Source organism: Dipodomys merriami, unplaced genomic scaffold (assembly GCF_024711535.1).
Source record: "Dipodomys merriami isolate MVZ:Mamm:240054 unplaced genomic scaffold, mDipMer1.0.p SCAF_91, whole genome shotgun sequence".
NCBI classification, from domain to species: domain Eukaryota; kingdom Metazoa; phylum Chordata; class Mammalia; order Rodentia; family Heteromyidae; genus Dipodomys; species Dipodomys merriami.
The window spans coordinates 215,143-234,749 of record NW_027206524.1 but is presented as its reverse complement, the minus strand read 5'-3'; the positions used below and the strand labels follow the sequence as shown (position 1 = coordinate 234,749).

The 19,607-nt window shown below is 47.1% G+C and overlaps 2 protein-coding genes across 4 annotated transcripts in view; one reads left to right on the top strand and one right to left on the bottom strand.

Annotated features, from left to right (window-relative positions):
• The first annotated feature begins 653 nt into the window (after positions 1-653).
• On the top strand, positions 654-11,590 carry LOC138821347 (V-set and immunoglobulin domain-containing protein 10-like 2). The gene is made up of 12 exons (XM_070013506.1): positions 654-735; positions 2,357-2,710; positions 2,943-3,218; positions 4,797-5,072; positions 5,676-5,924; positions 6,726-6,986; positions 8,988-9,278; positions 9,737-10,033; positions 10,686-10,808; positions 11,053-11,077; positions 11,184-11,233; positions 11,493-11,590. The coding sequence occupies exons 1-12, from the start codon at positions 654-656 to the stop codon at positions 11,588-11,590; spliced, it is 2,382 nt and encodes a 793-aa protein (XP_069869607.1).
• A 2,697-nt stretch (positions 11,591-14,287) lies between these two features.
• Positions 14,288-19,607, bottom strand: part of LOC138821376 (cell adhesion molecule-related/down-regulated by oncogenes-like) — an 82,056-nt gene continuing 76,736 nt past the window's right edge. For all 3 annotated transcript variants that reach the window (XM_070013555.1, XM_070013553.1, XM_070013556.1), the window contains 2 exons: positions 17,005-17,282; positions 14,288-15,856 (listed from right to left, as the gene is read on the bottom strand). In XM_070013555.1, coding sequence (XP_069869656.1) covers positions 15,693-15,856; positions 17,005-17,282 — 442 coding nt within the window. In that variant the 3' untranslated portion in view covers positions 14,288-15,692. The remainder of the gene's footprint in view (positions 15,857-17,004; positions 17,283-19,607) is intronic.

Sequence of the window (19,607 nt, the reverse complement as noted above, 5' to 3'; positions counted from 1 at the left end):
CACCAAACAGTGTGCAAAACAAGGTTGTAAAATTGTTGTTGTCTGCCATCAATAAGTAGAGCATTAGCAAACACCCACATAATACTAATATAAATTTTTTCACTTAATATTGACAATATTCTGTAACAGTGCCATTAAGCCATGTATCCATAAAGAAATGAGAGCTCTGAGAGGTGTGCAAACATCCTGAAGTTTCATGGTTCTTCATCTATGTTTGTCTCCCTAGCTCCTACCACCATTCCACCAGGGCGCCACAAAACACAATGTAACCAAGAAAAATAGGAGAGTGCTTACTGGGTATTGAACCTCAGGCCCCTTTGCTCAGGGACCCTGTGTTGTAGTTGGTTGGACTTGAGGTTGGAGGACTTCTTCATATCCAATGACTCTGATTTCACAATATCATTCAAATTTAAATATAGGAAGCTGGCCATCTTCTCCCCTGGGTCTTCCTCCTTCCCAACTCTGCATAGAGTGCATCATCTGGTGAATAATTCAGAAGTAATCAGGACAGTGAGGGTAACAGGAGAGTGGTGGAGGTATCGGAAGGGCTGAGGTTGGCAACCTGAGCAGACCCTCATCCTCCCGGGGCCACTGTGCTCTGGAGAGAGGGGAGGCTAGGAGCCCTAGGTGGTGACCATCAGGGAGATGGGATCATGGTGGATCCGTGGGCCCAGCACAGACCATTCAGCCTCCAGCTGTTAATATACCTCTGCCTTCTGCATCAAGGGGACTCAGGTAAGTGAAACATCCCCTTCCCGGCTGGTCCATTCCCTAATCCCATCCCATTATTTCCCATGATCCTCTTTATTCCTTATGGAGCTTCCTTTTGCATTTGCAAGGACACTCAGGATACTCAGTGACATCTATCTATGCCTTTCATCGGCTAGACATTTAGCTAGCACGCACTGAGCTCCTACTCCGTGCTAAGCGGGAGACAGCCTTCTGCATGGCCTGAGGAGGCAATTATCCTAAGGGCCATTTGTCAGGCTGAAAGCTTGGGAATGACACGATCAGATCTAAGTTTTAGAAAGTCCCTGCCCAGTGAGAGAGAGAGAGAGAAAGAGAAAAAAAAGGGGGATGGAGGGAGGGAGGAAGGGAGAGAGAGAGAGAGAGAGAGAGAGAGAGAGAGAGAGAGAGAGAGAGAGAGAGAGAGAGAGAGAGAGAGAGAGAGAGAGAGAGAGAGAGAGAGATGTGCTGGCAGCTTGGGCCACAGCAATACCCAGAGGGTTGGAAGGAGACAGTTCTGATTCTGGGTCAAGCATTTTCTTTTAGAGTAATGGGACATCCATCCAAATTGTGTCTCTTTCCACGAACACCATGCCTGTCTTTTTTCTGGAGAAGATGCTGGCATTGGGTTGTCTAAGACTGGAGTAGTCAGGGCTTCAACCCCAGCTCTACCACCTACAGTATGTGTTCTGGCCACATAAGTCAGCTCCTCAAAGTTGTATCCTATGTTAAGTTGCTTATGAGGTTGTCTGAATTAAGGTCAATAGAGTATGGGAAGAGTCCAGTCCAGGTTCTGGCAAGAACAAGGGAAGTGTGTGGTCAGTGGAGATGTGAGTTGCTCTTGGGCATGCCTACTGAGGCTCTCAGTACCTTTCAGTACCTCCCCTCGCTGGCCACCTTCTAAGGGTAGGGGAAGAGGGTCCCTGTGCTGAGACTGGGTTGAAGGCTAGGCCTGAGCAGGGAGCACGTGCTGAATGACTTGCCCATGAAGACTAGTAACATCTGGCCCCAAGCACTCTGTAACAGCAAGAACAGGGTCTCAGTTGTCCTGCGGTCCTGGTGCCAGGCAACCCATCATTTTAATTGACCAATGAACAATTCTGGGAAGGCTGGCACAGGCTGCTGTCCTTTCCTCCTGGCTGCCAGAGGACTGGAACAAGATGGGTTCTGGTCCTCGAACTGTCTTGGAATCCTTACCCAGTGACCTCCAGACTCTGACATGCCGGTAGCCATGTTCACCTTGTGCATTCCCAGGCATGTCATTGTCATCTGGCTGATCAGATTGACCTTAGAATGTTTATGAAAAATACAGATTCTGCTGAGCACTGGTGGTTCATGGCCTGTAATCCTAGCTATTCAGGAGGCTGATATCTGAGGATAGCAGTTCAAAAGCCAGTCTAAGCAGGACAGTCCATGAGACTTTTATCTCCAATTTACAAAAAGCTGGCAGTAGAGCTCTGGCTCAAGTGATAGAGCACTAGTCTTGAGCAAAAAAAGGCTCAGGAACAGCTCCTAGGCTCTGAGTTCCCAGCCCAGGCTGCCTAAGATTCTAGGACAGTAAGCAGAGGCTCATGAGGTGTGCTGAGCCCAGAGCAGCTCAGACTTCTCTTCTTGCTCCTTCTCTCCCTAGGCCAGCCCTACTTGACTTCCAAAGATGCCCCAGAGGAAGAGGCTGTGTCCATCCAAGGAGTGCGGGGTGGCTCTGTAGAGCTGTCCTGTGGTTCTGGGCCTACCTCATTGGTGGTCCTCTGGAGCTTTATCCCCACAGATTCTGTGGTTCCTCGGCCTGTGGCAGTCACTGATGGAGCCTCATGGAAGGTGGAGGCTGGGGCTTCCACTCTGGGGGTTGTGAGTCTGAAGAACAGCAGCTTGCTAGTAGAGGAGCTCCAGGAGGGTGCCCAGGGCCACTTCTTGTGCCAGGCTCTGCACACATCTCCAGGCCAGCTTCATACCACCTACACCTACCTCACACTGGCTGTGCTGGGTAAGACACCAAGCCAGGGAGGCCGCTGACCGCAGCTGATCTGCATGCTGCATGGACTACACATTCTCTTTGCATGCGCCGGATCTAAGGATCCAAGGCTTTCCTCCAGAGAGTGAGGAAACCTGGTTTTGCAGAGAAGGGATGTTCAGGGCTTGAGTGAGCAAGCAAGCGCTCAGCCAGAGGGGACAGGATCTGCAGGCACAAACCCAGGGTCTTTCCTTCCTCTGCCCAGTGCCCGTGTACAAGCCACAGGTGCGGCTGAGTGACCCGTCCCCAGTAGAAGGCGTCTCCGTGGAGGCCATGTGTGTTGTACGTGAGGGCACGGAACCGGTGACTTTTGCCTGGTATCATGAGCCACCCCGAGGTCCTGGGGAGACACTGATTGGGTTCACAGAGCCCCTGCTCTGGCTGGATCCGGTCAACCGGACACACCTGGGTTGGTATGTGTGCAGCGCTCAGAATGTCGTCAATGCACTGAGCAGCGACAGAGTCTTCCTGGATGTCATGTGTAAGTGGAACCCAAGGAACTGACACCCCTCCCCACCTGAGCATGGGCTCCCCCAAATTCTACAGGAGAGTGCCCCAACCTTCCAGAGTACTCTGACAGGCAAAAGGCCCTGGGTACATTACCCATTGGAACCAAATGTACCAGAGTTCTTAACTTTTTCAGGACATGAGCTCTTGTGAGTACATCAATGTCCATGATTTTACTGATAAGCTCAAGGATGGCCACAGTCAGTCTTTCGTTCAAGCATGGTTCAAAGTGATCGCTGAACCATGGATGTAGACATAGAGGGAGGCCACATGGGCAGAGAGGGCATAGAACTGGTGCAAAGGCTGGGACTGAGAGGCCCAAGTCAGAAATCAGAAGAGAAAGATGAAGAGGAGGGTGGCCTAGAACTCACTGTTCAAATAGACTAGCCACACGTGTTTCTTTGATGATTCAAAATACAGCTAATTGAGCCCTAAGTGTAACATGCACACTTGATTTTGAAAACCCAATCATAAAGAGAAAATATAAAATAGCTCATGGATTATGTGTGTGTATGTGTGCATGGATGTGTGTGAATGAGCGTGTGCCTGTACTGGGGTTTAAACTCACATCCTCACTCTAGTTTAGCTTCTTGGTTTGCTCAAGGCTGTTGCTCTACCATGTAAGCCGCATCAACATCCTGCATTTTGCTAGTTAATTGGAGATGAAGAGGCTCTCAGGTTTGTTGGCCTGGGCTGGTTCCAATCTAGGATCATCAGATCTTAGCTTCTTGAGTAGCTAGGATTATAGATGTGAGATGTGCCCAGCATATCAATAACTTCTCATTAAATTATATTAAAGTAACATTCTGGATAAATGAAATGTCTCAAGAAAGTTAAAACCAGTTGGTACTTTTTGTTGTCTAACTGAATTTGGCCATATTTCCTAAGATTTGGCTTACTAGAGAATTAAAAACACTATCTGTAGCTTACACAGACTCTAGACTAGAGGTTTTAAGGAGCAGCCATTAATGGCAGCCTGTTTGTCTTAATGGTGGTGGTGTGAGGAAATTGTGAAGTGATATGGAAGAGCCAGGTGAACGAGAGATCTCTCAGGAAGGAGCTTGGAGTGAGATGAAGGCAGGCAGGGACTTCAGTCTCCTCGGGTATCAGGCCCTCCAGCAAATAAAAGGCGTTGTCTTCAGGGCTCAGCATATTGTCCAACATGCCATCTCTGCAGTTATCAGAGACCAAGAGCCTAGGGCCCAAGTAACCTCAGACCTGAGCATGCTGGGAGGGTTGGCCACCCTACTTTTCTTCCTCTGTCCAGCAAGCTCTTGCATGCCTTCTCCATGAGCCCACACAAGCAGTCCCTCTTGGGAGTCCCTAGACTCACAGCTTGCCTCTTGAGCCCCGCCATGTCAGCCACCCACCCTCAGCAGCCCTGCTCACCTTGCATGGCCCTGTGCCCATGGTCCCTTGGACTCTGAGTAACTGGAGGATGGGGGGGTGAATTATCTGCTCCAGGAATGGATGAACAGATTCAGCAAAGGTGACATGAGTGAGTGAGAGGACTTAGGTCGGGGAAGTGTGATGGGTCTTCCTTGGCCTCTAGATGGTCCAGACAAGCCGGTGATCACTGTGGAGCCCCTGGGATTCACCGACGAGGGCTTTTGGGCCAGTGAGAGACAGGAGGTGACCCTGAGTTGCCTGGCTGCATCCAACCCTCCAAGTCACTACGTGTGGCTCCATGATGACACTCAGATCCACACTGGGCCCGTCTACATCATCGCCAGTGCTGGCCGCACCCACACAGGCTTATACACTTGCCTGGCCCAAAACAGGCACCTGGACACCCGCACCCAGACCACCATCCGACTCACCATCTACTGTGAGTGTGCGGGAGGGGCGGGGGTACCCAGGGGCGGGGGTACCCACAGCCGGAGCCTACCCAGACTTGGACGCTGATAGGCCCCACCACGCTGTGGGAAGTGGGGTAAAACTGGCAGCAGTATGAGGGCGGGAGGTATATCAGGAGAGCTGGGTAGACTTATGGGGCTGGGGTGGGGGAGGGCACACATGAGGCCATAGTGAAACCCTCTGGGGGAAGTCTTTGACCTTAAATGACCACCCCTCCCTAAATAGTTCTTCCCATGGTCCAGAGGCCTGAACTGAGGCACAGGGAAGGGTAGACTGATGACTGGTAGACTGGTGAGGAGAGAATGGGAATTTGGACTACCCACAAGGCCTCTGGTATTCATCAGGAGCTTGGACTCCTGCCAGCCCTTTTCTTCTTGCTCCTTAACCTAAGTAAGGCCTCAGTATTTTTCCTTGTCATCCTCTCAGAGAAATCCAGTCTTTCTCTACTCACCCACTTCTCCCAGCCTCTCCCCCTTTGACATCCCAGGCCTTCAAGCCCCTTCCTAGCCCAGGCCTGCAGGGCACTGGATGTGGTTCTAGCCCCTCCTCTCCTCTCCTCACCCCCCCCACCCAGATCCCCCTGAGAGGCAGCCCTCCTGTACTGTGCTCCCCACCCCTGGGGCTGTGACTTTGCTCTGCACCTGGCCTGGGGGGCTTCCAGCTGCCCAGCTGCAGTGGGAAGGGCCCCAGGGGACAGGTCCTACAGCCCCCAGCAATGTCACCTGGAGTCATGTAGCCGCTGGGCTCCCCAACAACAGTGTCTTCACCTGCACTGGCCAGCACCCATCCCTGAGAAAGCCAGCCCTCTGCAGGATCACGCTCTGTAAGTAAACAGCCAGGGGCTGGGAGGCTGCAGGCAGTGTGGGGTTGGATGGGGCCTAGGGTGGAATTCCAGATCTCAGGCTATGAAACATATGAGTGACTCACCCCTCAGCATCTAGCTCCCCAAGTTCCATCTGATGCCATGTTCTGACCTCTTTAGTTCATGCATAGAGCCCATGTGACCCCCCTCTTCACTGTTCCCCAGCCTCCATGGACAGCCCATCAGCCTTATACTCTATGACACGTTGGTTTGGAAATGTCTTTCCAAGTTTTCTCTGCTGCCTCCACTTCTGCCCCTCTATACCCAAGACCAACGTGATTCCGTCTGCAAAGTCCTCCTCCGTATGCCCTTTCTACCTATAGCCTGACACTTTTTATTTTTTGTCAGTCATGGGGCTTGAACTCAGGGCCTGGACACTATCCCTGAGGCTCCAGACTAGGGCACTACCACTTTGAGCCACAGCTCCACTTCTGGTGTTCTGGTGATTAATTGGAGATAAGAATCTCATGGATTTTTTTTCTGCCCAGGCTGGCTTTGAACCATGATCCTCAGTCTCCTGAGTAGCTAGGATTACAGGCCTGAGCTACTAGCAGCCAGCTTTTTTACACTCTTTAAATGTTTGTTAGTGTCTACTCTCACTATCCTACTACATGGCCAGGCCCCTAGAATGGATGAATAAAAGAGTGACAGAGTAATGGAGGAATGAGTGAAAGGCATAAAGAAGGGAGGGGAGGGGGAAGGAAGGCCTGCTAAGGCCTTCTTCCTCGCATAGGCCCTTGCTGAACCACCATCCCTTCCTAGGGGAACCACCCTGGAGCCCTACCTGTAGGACCACAGCTACAGTAGGCGACCAGTTCATCATGCTGAGCTGTGAGTGGCCTGGAGGTCACCCTGCTGCTGTTCTGAGCTGGCTCGATGGGCAGCAGCAGCCCTTGGGTGGCAGCAGTGATTCGCTGGCAGTCCATCTCCTGAAGGCCCAGGGAGGTCTGTCTGGTAAAGAGTTCACCTGCCGGGGCTCTCATCCCCTCAGGAGCACAGATCTTCACTGCCAGATCCAGCTGGGTGAGTTACAGCCAGGGTTAGAGCCTGGTTCTGGGGCTGAGGCAAAAGGGGCAGCGCTTAGGAACGAAGGACCCAGACCTGGGGGCAGGGGGACTGTGTTGGAATGGAAAGAAACTGATTCACCTTCCACTAAAGGTGTTTTTTGTGCCTGCCCTGGAGCTTGAACTCAGGGCGTGATCCTTACCCCTGAGCTGCTTCACACACAGGCTAGCGAGCACTTTACCACTTGAGCCACCGCTCTGTTTCTGGCTTTTTGGTAGTTAATTGGAGACAGGAGTCTCAAGAACATTCCTCCCTGGCTTTGAACTGCAATTCTTACATCTCAGCTTCCTGACTAGCTACAATTACAAGTGTGAGTTACCAGCACCTGGCAGTCTTAAAGATTTTTGATCCCTAAAATAAGAGAGATTGGTCTGGTTCAATGTCCAATATGAAGATAATGCAAGCTATACATGTGATTTAAAATTATCTTGAAGCCACATTAAAAGCAAGTCAGAGAAAAGACAACGGACTATATTGAACAGAATTCAATATATTGAATTAAAATTATTTTTATTATGCATATTACAATATATTTAAAATACATAATTATACATTTTAATTTATACTAATCATATCTAATTATATATTAAACATATTTAAAATATTTAGTTACAATAAAATTTTAATTCAATATGTTGAATTAAATTTGTTAATGTCAATGTATTCTAATTTTAACATGCAATAATAAAAATATTTATGAGCTATTTTTCTCTTTTTTCATCCTCTTTTGAAATCCAGTGTATTGATAAATAAAACACAACATATAGCTGGGTGTTGGTGGCTCACTTCTGTCATCCTAACTACTCAGGAGGCTGAGATCTGAGGATCACTGTACCAGGCCAACACCAGGCAGGAAAGTCTGTGGGACTCTCATCTCCAATTAAGCACCAAAAAAAGCTGAAAGTGGAGTTGCGTCTCAAGTGGTAGAGTGCTAGTCTTCAGCAAAAAACCCTCTCCTAACACCCAGGCCCTGAGTTTAAGCCCCAGGACCAGCACAAACCAACCAACAAAACCCCCACAAAAAGCACAACAGTTTGGACTGGCTCCATTTCAGGTTCTCAGTGGTCACATGTGACTGTGGTATTAGACAGTGGGTGTGGGGATGCCGATTGCATCTCTCAATGACATCTCTTTGCATAGGGAGGTGCTTCTGCTATATTCTTGACTGACGTTAATATTTCAGATGTCAAAGGTCTCCCTCCCTTCTTTTGCTTGTGGTCTTTTTCCTTCTGTCTTCATCTGATCAGCTACTCTAATAGCAACTGGAGACAAAAAAAAGAAATTACTTGTTAAGAAATGTTTAAATGTGGAAAAAGCAAACACAGGGGTGGGCACATGCAACAGCTCTCACAAAATGATTTACCTCTTGGTCTCCAGAGGCTTTGTGACTAGCATGCTTTGGGGGTAGGCGGGGGGCGGGGGGAGTGAGGCATGGAGGTGACCTCCAAGGAGGTCCTCAACTCAAAACAGTTCCTTTCCTATTACTCAGTTTCAGGACCGGAAATTCCATCATAGGAGATTCATCAACACCTGAGAGTCTGGGTCTTTAATAAGCGTCTGTCCATAAAAACAGAACACCTGCTCTAGCCCAGCACTCTGCCTGGAGCCAGGCGAGGGAGGGCGTAAGGGGGAAGGAGGCCCCTTCCAGGTATTAGAGGGGGGTTTGTGTAGACATGAGTAAGGCAAGACCCCCTCTCTGCAAGAGTGGAGCTGGGGAAGCATGGAGAGGGGACAGGAAGGTGAAGAAGCATTGCTATTGTCAGCTAACCAGATGTGAAGGTCACTTGGTATAGACTTGGAGTTTGGCAGGAGGGTGGACGGGCCCAGCACATGCTTCATTGACCTCTATCTTCTCTTCTGCTTTCTACCTCCTTTTACTACTGGCCAACATTTCTCCCTCAAGCCTTCTGGAGAGCTGGGGACAATCACTTGTTCCATCCTCACTTTCTGTCCCTGCAGAAGCCCCTCAGCTGGCAGTGGCTGAGTCCCAGGTGTCAGTGTTGGAGGGGCAAGAGGCCTGGCTGGAATGCACTCTTCAGGGGGGCGTGCCCCCTGCCCAGCTCCTCTGGCTGGCACCTCAGCATCAGCAGGTGGAACAGAGCACTTCTGGATACATGCTCTACTCCATGAGTGCCCAACTGCACCTCAGAATCCGAGACGCTGACCCAGCACACCACAGGGGCACCTACCAATGTGTGGCCCACAATGCTGTGGGTAACAGCAGCCAGGATGTGCGGCTAGAGGTTCTGAGTGAGTGCAGCGGGCGTGTGCTTGGGTGGCAAAGAGGATGATGGGACATTAGCAGTCCCAGAGTCCTTTGCAGAAAGCCTTAGAAATTCCTTGCTCTAAAACTTGGACATCCTGGGCTCCCTCGGGCTTCAAGAAGAACCCCCTTTCCCTCCTCCCAAGCCAGTACAATCCTGGTGGGTGAGGTGAGTCATGAATCGGATGCCGATTCCTGGGTAGGCTGAGTTTGCATCTCATGCCATCTTGAATACAGGCATGCAGAATTCCATGCCATCTGAACCATTTCCTTGTCCTCATTTCATGGAGAAAGAGGACTTGGTAGATTTACTCAGGAGTACGAACCCCAATCTAGCATATCCCCAATCTAGTCCATCTTCCACACTGCAGGAAGTCTCTCCACAGGAACCAATGTGGCTGGTTGTGTTCCCTCCCGCCTCTCTTCCCACCCCACTCACCTCCAGGGTATCCGGCTCCTCCCAATGTTACCATCAGCCACCTGATGTACAGGCGGCACCGGAGAGAGGTGCAGCTGCAGTGGGCCATTCAGGGCCCTGGGAACCTGACTGGCTTTCTGGTGCAGCGGAGGGCCAGTGTCCCCAGCCCAGGAACAGGGGCTTGGGAGACAGCAGCTAGAGACATTGAGCCAGAGAGCAGGGACCGGCTTCTGGGAGGCTTGGACCCAGGGGTCCTTTATGCCTTCCGAATCCTGGCTCTGAATCACCGAACCGCAGGACATCCCTCCGAGGTGAAGACGCCAGGTGCTGGGCTGGTGGCAGGGAGGGACTCACCTTCCCCCCTCCTCAAAGCTGGGCCATCTTCCTCTCCACCCTCGTCCACACAATGCCCCCACCCCCCTCCATTCCTTTGCTTCCTTCTTGCTGGGTTCCCCAACCTCAGTCTGTCCTGTATTCTGCCCTCTCTTTGGGGGTGCTTGGGTAGTATCTATTACTCTCTCCAACCCCTTCCTGGGGATTCAAGAGGATCCAGGCCTAGGGGCAGAACTCAACCCAGCTTGAATCAGAAGGAACATGGGAGAAGGGAGGAAGGCGGTGGAGATTTCTTATGGAGAGGAAGCCCACTCTGTGCCTCAGTCTCACTCCTGGGCTGTAGAGCACTCTCAGTTTCCTGTTGATCTCTCTCTCTGTTCTGGGAAACTCTCATTTTATGGCTAGACTGCCAAGACAAGCAGCCTTCTGCTTTCTGGGCCAGAAATAGGGGATTTGGCTGAGGACTCAAATGATCAGGAGCACCAGGCAGCCAGAATACCTCTCCCCTTGGGAGGGAACTGACTGCCAGGTTCTCTGGGGGTCCCATGGCAACTGGCCGACAAGCTGATCAGGATACCCACCTCCTTCACCCTGTGTGGCTCTAACCCCTGCAACCCACGCTCTGCTCCCCTCTCTTCCCCAGTGGACCCTCCTTTCAGTGCCTATCCAGCAGTGTTGGGTGCAGCAGGTACAGGAATGGTGGTGGCGACAGTGGCTTCTCTGTTGGTGTTCCAGTATGCAGCGCGGCACCCACAGACTTTCCCCTGTGAGTCTGAAACCTTGGTAGACACACACCCAAAGGAGAAATTAGGTTCTTCCTAATAGCTGTGACCCTTTCCCTAAGGCTGATGCTGTCTTCTGGGTCTCCGGACCCCAGCTTCAGGTTCTGGGCTCATCTCCTTCTGGTTCCTGGAGACCAGGAATGGAGACCACAGGGAGGCAAAGGAGGATCGTTCTCATGAGACCCATGTCAAGTCTGTCAAGTAACTCTTCTCCTTTTCTTCCTGCAGGTTTCGGGCAGCTGCTTATTCCCCTGTGAGTAGGGGGCCCTGGTCACTCTAGGGGAGGACTTTGGTCTTCACCACAAGGGAAGGCTAGGAAAACAGTTGCTACCAACTTTCCTCTTGTTCTTTCTCCACAGGGAGCACAGGGACCAACAGAGGGGCTCAGAAGACCCAGAGACACACACAGGTAAGCACAATTTTATACTAAAGATTATCCAGAAGAATGCAAAAAGAAACGACCAACCCTTGGGAGCTGGAGGTGTGGTTCAGGTGGTGGAGCACCAGCCAATGAATGAAAGACAGATCCCCAGTTTTGAGTCTTGGTCAGCTGACTTTCATTCACATGCTGTTGGACTGATTGGTTCTCTGAGAAAAATCAGCCATGCCACCCCTCACTAAGGCATCTATCTCTCTATCTCTTCTCTGTCCATCTACGCTCTTGGTAGGCATAGAGACACCGGTTACCTCTTCAAGTTTGGATCCTGGGCAAGAAGCCACTGATGCTCCAGTCAGTGTTACCATCACAATGACTGCAACACCATGAGGAAGGTATAAGTAAGCCAAGGGAGATGGAAAGATCTGGGCACTTGGGTTTTTAAAACCTTGGTCTTAAATAGCAGATTCATTTAATACTAGACTCTATAGTCTGAGGACCCCAAGTATGTTGGTCATAAGGGATCTGGCCTGGAGACAGAAGTATGAGCAAGTAAGCTGCTTCCAGGAAAACAACAACAACAACAAAAGAAAACAGGAGAACTGTAGATGGAGCCATTGCTAAGTAAATCACACCTAATATTCTTACTAAGTGAGGGTTACTTCAATTGCAATTTATTCAGAGAGAGGCTAATTGCAGCGCCCATGTTTAGCGAGGGGAAGCTGGATGCATGGATGTGTTGCCTTTGTTCAAGTGCGGCTTAGAAGCATCCCTGACCTGCAAGTGGTCAGACTTGCCAGCCGGACACAAAGGTGTTCCAGAAACAGCATCCAGCCACCCAGCCTGGGGGAGCTGGCTGACTAGAGGGGAGAGGCTGTTCCAAAGTCACACTTCGTCAGCTGCCAACATGAGTCACTGGCTCCAAGTGTGTGTGTATGTGTGTGTGTCTGAAAGCAGAGTGAAACACAAATGAGTGCTTGTTCAGCTGACTTCGAGGAGTCAGGACTCTCAGAGCTGCCTCCACAGGGGACTCAGATGAGAAGAAACAGCCAGCCAGCCAAGGGATGATGTGCCAGCAATAAGGAAAGTGGCGCCTGACGGGAGACAGAAAACGGAGAGGAACTTCAGAAGTGACTTGAGTTCTCACAGACTTAGACTTTATTAGAAGAGAGGTTTCAGCGTCTCCCAAAACTCTCAGGACTGGGGTTAAGATTTAAAGGAGGCTTATTTAAGTATGGGAAATAAAATACAAAAGGGCCACATCTGATACCAAAGATTATGTTGGCTTTCTGATGAAGAGAGGCCTAGAAAATTGCCCCCTGCCCCCTTTTAGGGCAGTAAAACAAAACTTTTTTTTTTTTTTTTTTGGTCAGTCATGGGGTTTGAACTCTGGGCCTAAACGCTGTCCCTCAGCTCTTCAGCTCAAAGCTACTTGAGCCACTGCACCACTTCTGGTTTTCTGAGTGGTTTATTGGAGATAAGAGTCTCATGGACTTTCCTGCCTGGGCTGGCTTTGAACCACAATCCTCAGATCTCAGCCTCCTGAGTAGCTAGGGTTACAGGCATGAGCCACCAGTACCTGGCAACAAAACTTCTCTTGAGGTGACTGTATTTCTACTCTGAAATTCCTGACACTGTGGCCCTGGGTAGGTGGCAAACATAGACAATGTGTGAGGAAGGTCTTCCTCTTTCTCTTACTTCCCTTCTCCTCCCTCCCAAGAAATGCTTGGTGACCCAAGGATCCCTTTACCTCCACACCAGAATTTCTTCAGCATTCCTATTCAACATTTGCCCAAGAGCCTGTTTGTTCCTTCGGGGCCTGGACCTCCAGAGTCAGAGCACACAGATAACTAACCTGGTTCTTGCATCTACATGGGAGAATCTTTTTTGGGGGGGGAGGGGAGAGGAAGATGAAGATGGAGCTCCAAGACATTACACCCACTCCATGCAAATAGTATGGTCACTGGGAACAGACAAGGCATGTCTGAGTCTCCCCGTCTTCACAGGAGACAACATGAAAAGCAGCATTCTCTTTTTAATATAAAATCATGTCAACTAAATAAAACCTGTCGAAAGCTACATCACTTAAAATATGTACAATTTCAAACATCATATTACAACTTTGAGAGGGGAAGAAAAAAAAGTACTTTTCAATATGGTACAAAGCATGCATCTCAGTCACTACGTTAAAGGAGAGTAACACAGGTGCAGTTCAGTCACAAAGGTGGCCTCTTGGCAGTGCTGCAGCTGAATGACATCCGTCATAAGGGATGCCTAAGTCTTCAGAGACTCAGTCATTACACAAAAGTAAACTCTAGCAAGGAATGCTTTTTGAAAAGACCATTTCAAAGGTGAAGAACATTGTAATATAACAGGTACTCTGTATAGCAACGATCACCAGATGATGGTCAGTATGTAATGCAGAGGAAAATCAGAGAGTTGGGGAAATGATCAAGTGGGGGGGTGGGGGGGAGGATTAGATTAGGTACAATAAGGAATCCATGGGACTCTAGGGTAAGAGGCACGTGAAGAAGCTCTAACTGATTTTGCCATCACTGAGCTGGGAAAATCAAATTCTCCAATGTGGGGTGGGGAGAGGAGGGGTTTCAAAGTTTGAACCATAGATTCCTGAAGACTAAATACCAGGCAAAGAGCTCTTCCCTGGTAGGCCAGAAGGTGCCTTTCCCTGGCTGCAGTCAGAGCCTTGGGGAAATTCCACAGCTGGGGCAGCTAGCAGCACACGTAATGGGACTGCTTCTGTCAAAAGAGTAAACCACACGCTTCTGGAAAGTGGTATGGAAAAATGGGAGGCGACTCCAGATAAACCAGGTTTCAAGTTAAGTCTCTGTGGCTCATCGCCTGACCTGGGAATTCCACAATTATTTTGTAGATTTGTTGTGATGATTGCGTGAGATATCAGTAATGAGCACTGACCACAGTAGTTCCTCTGCAAATGTTACCGCTGTTCTCCACATTGTCCTATGGCCTTTCATCTCCTGGGGGAATCGACATTAGGTAGGGCTGTGTCTGGTGACTGTGCAGGGCATGAAAGTTCAGAGCAACTCATACTAAGAGAGAACTCGTAACTCCTAAACATAAAGGCAATTATATATTTATATTTATATTCATATTCATATATCTCAATACATAAAGGCATTTTTATAAATAAAATACAATAAAAGGGATAACACTTAAAACAGCGTTACTAATAATATAAATAAAGCAGTCCACAATGAGATTGCCTAAAAGGTAATTTTTCTCTTCCTGTGGACAGTGTCCCATATACAACCTCATTCTTTAAAAGCAGTTTCTGACCTATGGCTTTCTTTGACCATACTTCTGTTTTGTGAGTCAGAATGACCACCTGAACACGGGACTCCCCCAAATTTTCTAAAAGTATCACTCTAACTTAATTGGCAAGACACACAGGGTAGGTTTTCGTATTCTGTGTGCTAGGCTTTTGTCCTGTGCTAGTCACAGAGCAAAGGGCTGCAGATTACTCCCTCCAAAACAAGGCAAACTGCAGTAAAGCAACATGGAAGATCAATCTTATACACGATAGGTACTAGCATCTACACCAACTTCTATACCAGCCTAACATTCAACTAGGGAATCATCTACTACATTCCCCTGGAAGTTAACCCTTGCATAGTGGCCCAGCTGAGACAATACATTTTCACTAACAGTTCTATATATAAGAGATATAGACATATGTTGGGGAAGATGGATGCAGTTATATAGAAAGTTGACTCATACACTCTCTTGTGATAGCTAGGAAACTAATGTTAGTTTCAAGCATGTATTTTGAAAAGCAGTGGGACATTAAGGCACTGATTTTTTTTTCTCTCTGGCCTTGGTTTCCTTTCTGCATAGGGCAATAATCCAACCAGACCTTGCACTCTTCCTGCTTCATAATACCGCTTAGTAATTAGTGCCTTGAGATTGAACATTACTTGTGCTCACGTGCAGACAGAAAGTGAGTCAGCAGGTCTTATTAGCACTGTGGTGAAAGGCACTCATACAATTCATCAGCCAATCCTGCTATTATAAACATTAGGTCACACTTGTGGTTGGTTTCAAAACATTCTTAGAACGTCTGATAACACAATATCAAATGACAGCTTTCTATCTGGAAATATGGCTAGTGGCAAACTTCAAATGGACTGGGCAATTCCCTTCTTACTGAATTGGTCAGCAACACTGGACCCCACGACATGAGTTCTTACTATCACAGAATGACCCCTCATTCTCCAAATGCTTGAAAACTAGGAAAGATGAGGCCATTTCCTATTGAAAGGAAAGGAAGAAATGGAGGAGGAAACTTCTACAGCATAAATAATATAAAAGGGCACACATTTTAAGATACATTCATGACATTACGACTACAAAAAAATAAATAATGCTTTCTCTGATTTGAATGCATGGCCTTCATACTGTCCATCCCCGGGCCGGTGTGTGCAGTTACTAGCTTGCAGTGGGAGCATGATCATCCTCAGGTTTCCTGGGGTTGCTGAAGGACCCCTGATGGGCTGTCTAAAGGAATGCCAGGAGGAGACCATGTTGTCTTCTCAGTACAGTCTTCTGAGACAGGTGACAAAATGAGAGGGTTCCAATTTAAAGTTTTGTTTTCTGTTTCTGAATGGAGATAGTTGTCTCCTGAAAAACAGAAAGGGTTGGGGAACACGATGAAACAACAAAGGATATATATATATATATATACACACACACACACACACACACATATACATATATATACATATATAAACACACATATATATATGTATATGTGTGTGTGTATATTTTTATTTATTTATTTATTTATTTTTATTTTTATTTTTTGCCAGTCCTAGGGCTTGAACTCAGGGCCTGGGTACTGTCCCAGAAGCTCAAGACTAGAGCACTACCACTTTGAGTCACAGTTCCACTTCCGGTTTTCTGGTAGTTAATTGGAGATAAGAGTCTCATGGACTTTCCTGCCTGGGCTGGCTTTGAACCTCAATCCTCAGATTTTAGCCTCTAGAGTAGGATTACAGGCATGAACCACTGGCACCTGGCTATAAAGGCTGGTTTTTACCCAGGATTTTAAAAATAGTAATGTTGAGCAATAGAGAAGGAACAATGAGCCAAAGTAGAGTCCAATTATATTTGGTTTAAATTTGTGAGAGACAGTTGGTTTAAAAAGCCTATAAGTCTTTAGGTTGAATACCTCTAAAAACTCTAAAGTAACTATCTTAAAGAAAGCTTAGTTGGGTATGGTGGCTCATACCTGTAACCATAGCTACTCAAGAGGCAGAGTTCCAGGCCAACTTTGGCAAAAAATTGACCAGATACCATCTCAAGCAATAAAATCTGGATGTGGTATACATGCCAGATATCTAGGAAGCATAAATAGGAGGACCATGGTGTAGGTTAAGGCAGGCATAAATCCAAGGCCCCATTTAAAAAAAAAAAAAAACTATAGCCAAAAGGGCTCGAGTTGAGTGTCTGCCTGGTAAGTGCAAGGCCATAAATTCAAACCTCAGTACTTCCAAAATTAAAAAACAAACAAGCAAACTCACCTCATATCATAAAGGTGTCATTCTCTCAGCAGGTACAAAGAAAACCCAAGCCTATTTGGGTCTATTAATTATCTCAAATGTGATTAACAGCATGAGACGTGAGGAGGTCATAATAGGATTTCAAATAATCCTTTATCCAACCTATCTTTTCTTGAAGTTTCTTAAACCTTTACTCTGTCTTGTAGGAAATAGGTGAACCCATCAGAGACCATTGAGAAAGCCATAGTTTAAAACACCCTCCCGTACCTCTGTTAAACTCTGCTGGGTCATCTTCTGTGGACTCAGAGTTGACATCATTTGTGTTGTCCTGACAGCAGGAGTGTTGGGTAGGTGTTAGTACCACACTGTCCTTGAAGCTCTCCTCAGGAAACTGGCCACAGTCAGAGACAGTGGAAGCCAGACACACAGGCATCTTCATGGCTCGGAGGGGCTTCATTTCCAGGCTGTCTTGAGGGTAAGGGGCTCCCACGGGGACCACAGAGAGGGCACTGTTGCTCAATGTGCTGCTGGCCTTGGTAAAACACCTGCAGAGTTTAAACCAAAGAAACAGGAGTGTCTCAGGGGCATCAATAATTAGAATCTGAAATAGCATTTGGTATTGTATATACAGATTTTTTAAATGAACACTGGTACTTAAAAATGACTTTATGATTATTATGCCTTGAAATACCAAGAACTCAAAAATTACAGCTACGGTGGAATACTGCAGGAGAATGTATCAAAAGGCAAATCACAAGAACAGAACCTTGCTAGGTACTGCTTGCTCACACCTGTAATCCTAGCTACTTGGGAGGCTGAGCTAAATTGGAAGCCAGCCTGGGTTAGAAAAGTCCACAGACTCCACCTCTAATTAACCAGAAAACACCAGGTTTATCATACACAAAAGTCTGTGCTACTTTTTAAGAGTTCAGGTTGTCTAGGACCTATCAATTTATTAAGAAAATCTTTTGGCCTGTCTGACTAACCTATAAGATAGGAAAATGGCATCACACAAAAAATAGTAAAATATTATTTAACCATCTGAACAGTACAGATGCAGGATTGTATTTGGAAAACAAAGGTAGTTAGAAGTTGACTAAATATATTTTGGCTATTTCTGAAATATTTTCTAGAGAACTATTCCATTTCTGATTACATGGCTAAATATTTGTTAAACATGATTATGAAGAGTTGCTGCAATTAGGCTAAATCATTATGTAAGTTTTGCAGTGTGTATGTGTGTGTGTGTATTGTGTGTATGCATGTGCGTGTGCATGCACACATGCACGCATGGGAATGGAACCCATGTGATCCCACTAAACCGCAGTCTAGCCCACAGTCTCTCTTTTGATTATCCCTGAGGCAAGGACTAACTATGAATCTCTTGGATGCATGATGCTTATTTTCATGCAGGTACTTGGGAGACTTCTGAAAGTTATATTTTGGTGATGGTTTAATATTCAGCTCATCTTTGCTGTTTCCTCATGCCATTGTGTCTCATGCAGGGAGCTAGTAGAATCCTGATGACATTCTTCCAAGGTCCCATCCTCCATTCTCACTGTCAAACTGCTAGAAGCTATAATGCCCAGTATCAGACTAGGAGTTTCCTTTGGGGACTTAATTTACCAGTGGCCACTGCATTGGAGGTGACTATAAATGCTGGGAAACAAGACTGGGGTGCATTAGTGAACTGACCCCTAAACAACTGACAAACAACCAAATAAACAAATGACCCAAAGCACCACTCTCTGACAACAGAACCCTGGCCTTCATATAAGAAACAGAAAACAGATGAGGAAGATATATAACTTCTTCAAAAGGAAGATACTAAGTTTATACAAAACGATCAGCAATAACAAATTGATCTGCTAGAAGGAAGAGTGAAGGTATGCTGAGCAATTAACAAACCAACAAAGTAAATCAAATCCTTGGCCTGAAAGAACCCCTAAAGTACTCTCTGTTCATCTCTGTACCCAGTTTTCATTGGAGCACATGTGGCTTCAGTTGTGAAAGAGCTCCCAAATGTAAGAGCACACAGGCTTTTGAGGGTGTCACTGCAAAAACACTTGGAGATGGTTTGTATGATCTATATATTCCAGAGTGCTATTCCCAAGAGTTTTTGTTCTCTTCTTGACTATCAGCCACGTAGCTTGTACATTTCCCCCCACTAGATGAGTTATATACATTTCTTCAAGCTGAGTTTTGATTGGCTACTTCCTGTCCATTTCCAGTCTCACTAGGCCCCTTAATTTCTTGTTCTTTCCTGATGGGACCTTAGTTTGTTCATCTGTGAATTTCATCAGTGTCCTCTCTACTTTCTCTTAACAAACTATCAAGACGGATGGCAAACAGATCCCATTTAATGTCAATCCCTTCCCATTAAACTAGCCAAGCCAACTGACAAACCACACTGATTACATATCCAGAGCTGCAATACTGCATCTAAATGAGGAGAGAGGCAAACAGCTTTTGATGTATTTGATTAATAATTTTTTAATTTTTGCCAGTCATGGGGCTTGAACTTATTAGGGCCTGGGCACTGTCCTTGAGCTTCTTTGTGCTCCCGGCTCTACCGTTTGAGCCACAGTTCCACTTCCAGCTTTTTCTGAGTAGTTTATTGGAGGTAAGAGTCTCACGAACTTTCTTGCCTGGGCTGGCTTTGAACCATGATCCTCAGATCTCAATGTCTTGAGTAGCTAGGATTACAAGTGTGAGCCACCAGTGCCCAGCTTTGTTTAATTCTTGAAATGCCTGTCCCATAGAAAGATTTCTCAATTGAGAAAGAGGGAAACGTCATCTTGCAAAGTTCCACTAAATATGCTTCTTTCTAGATTCTCACAGTGAACTCTTTCTTACTGGGTTAAAAACCT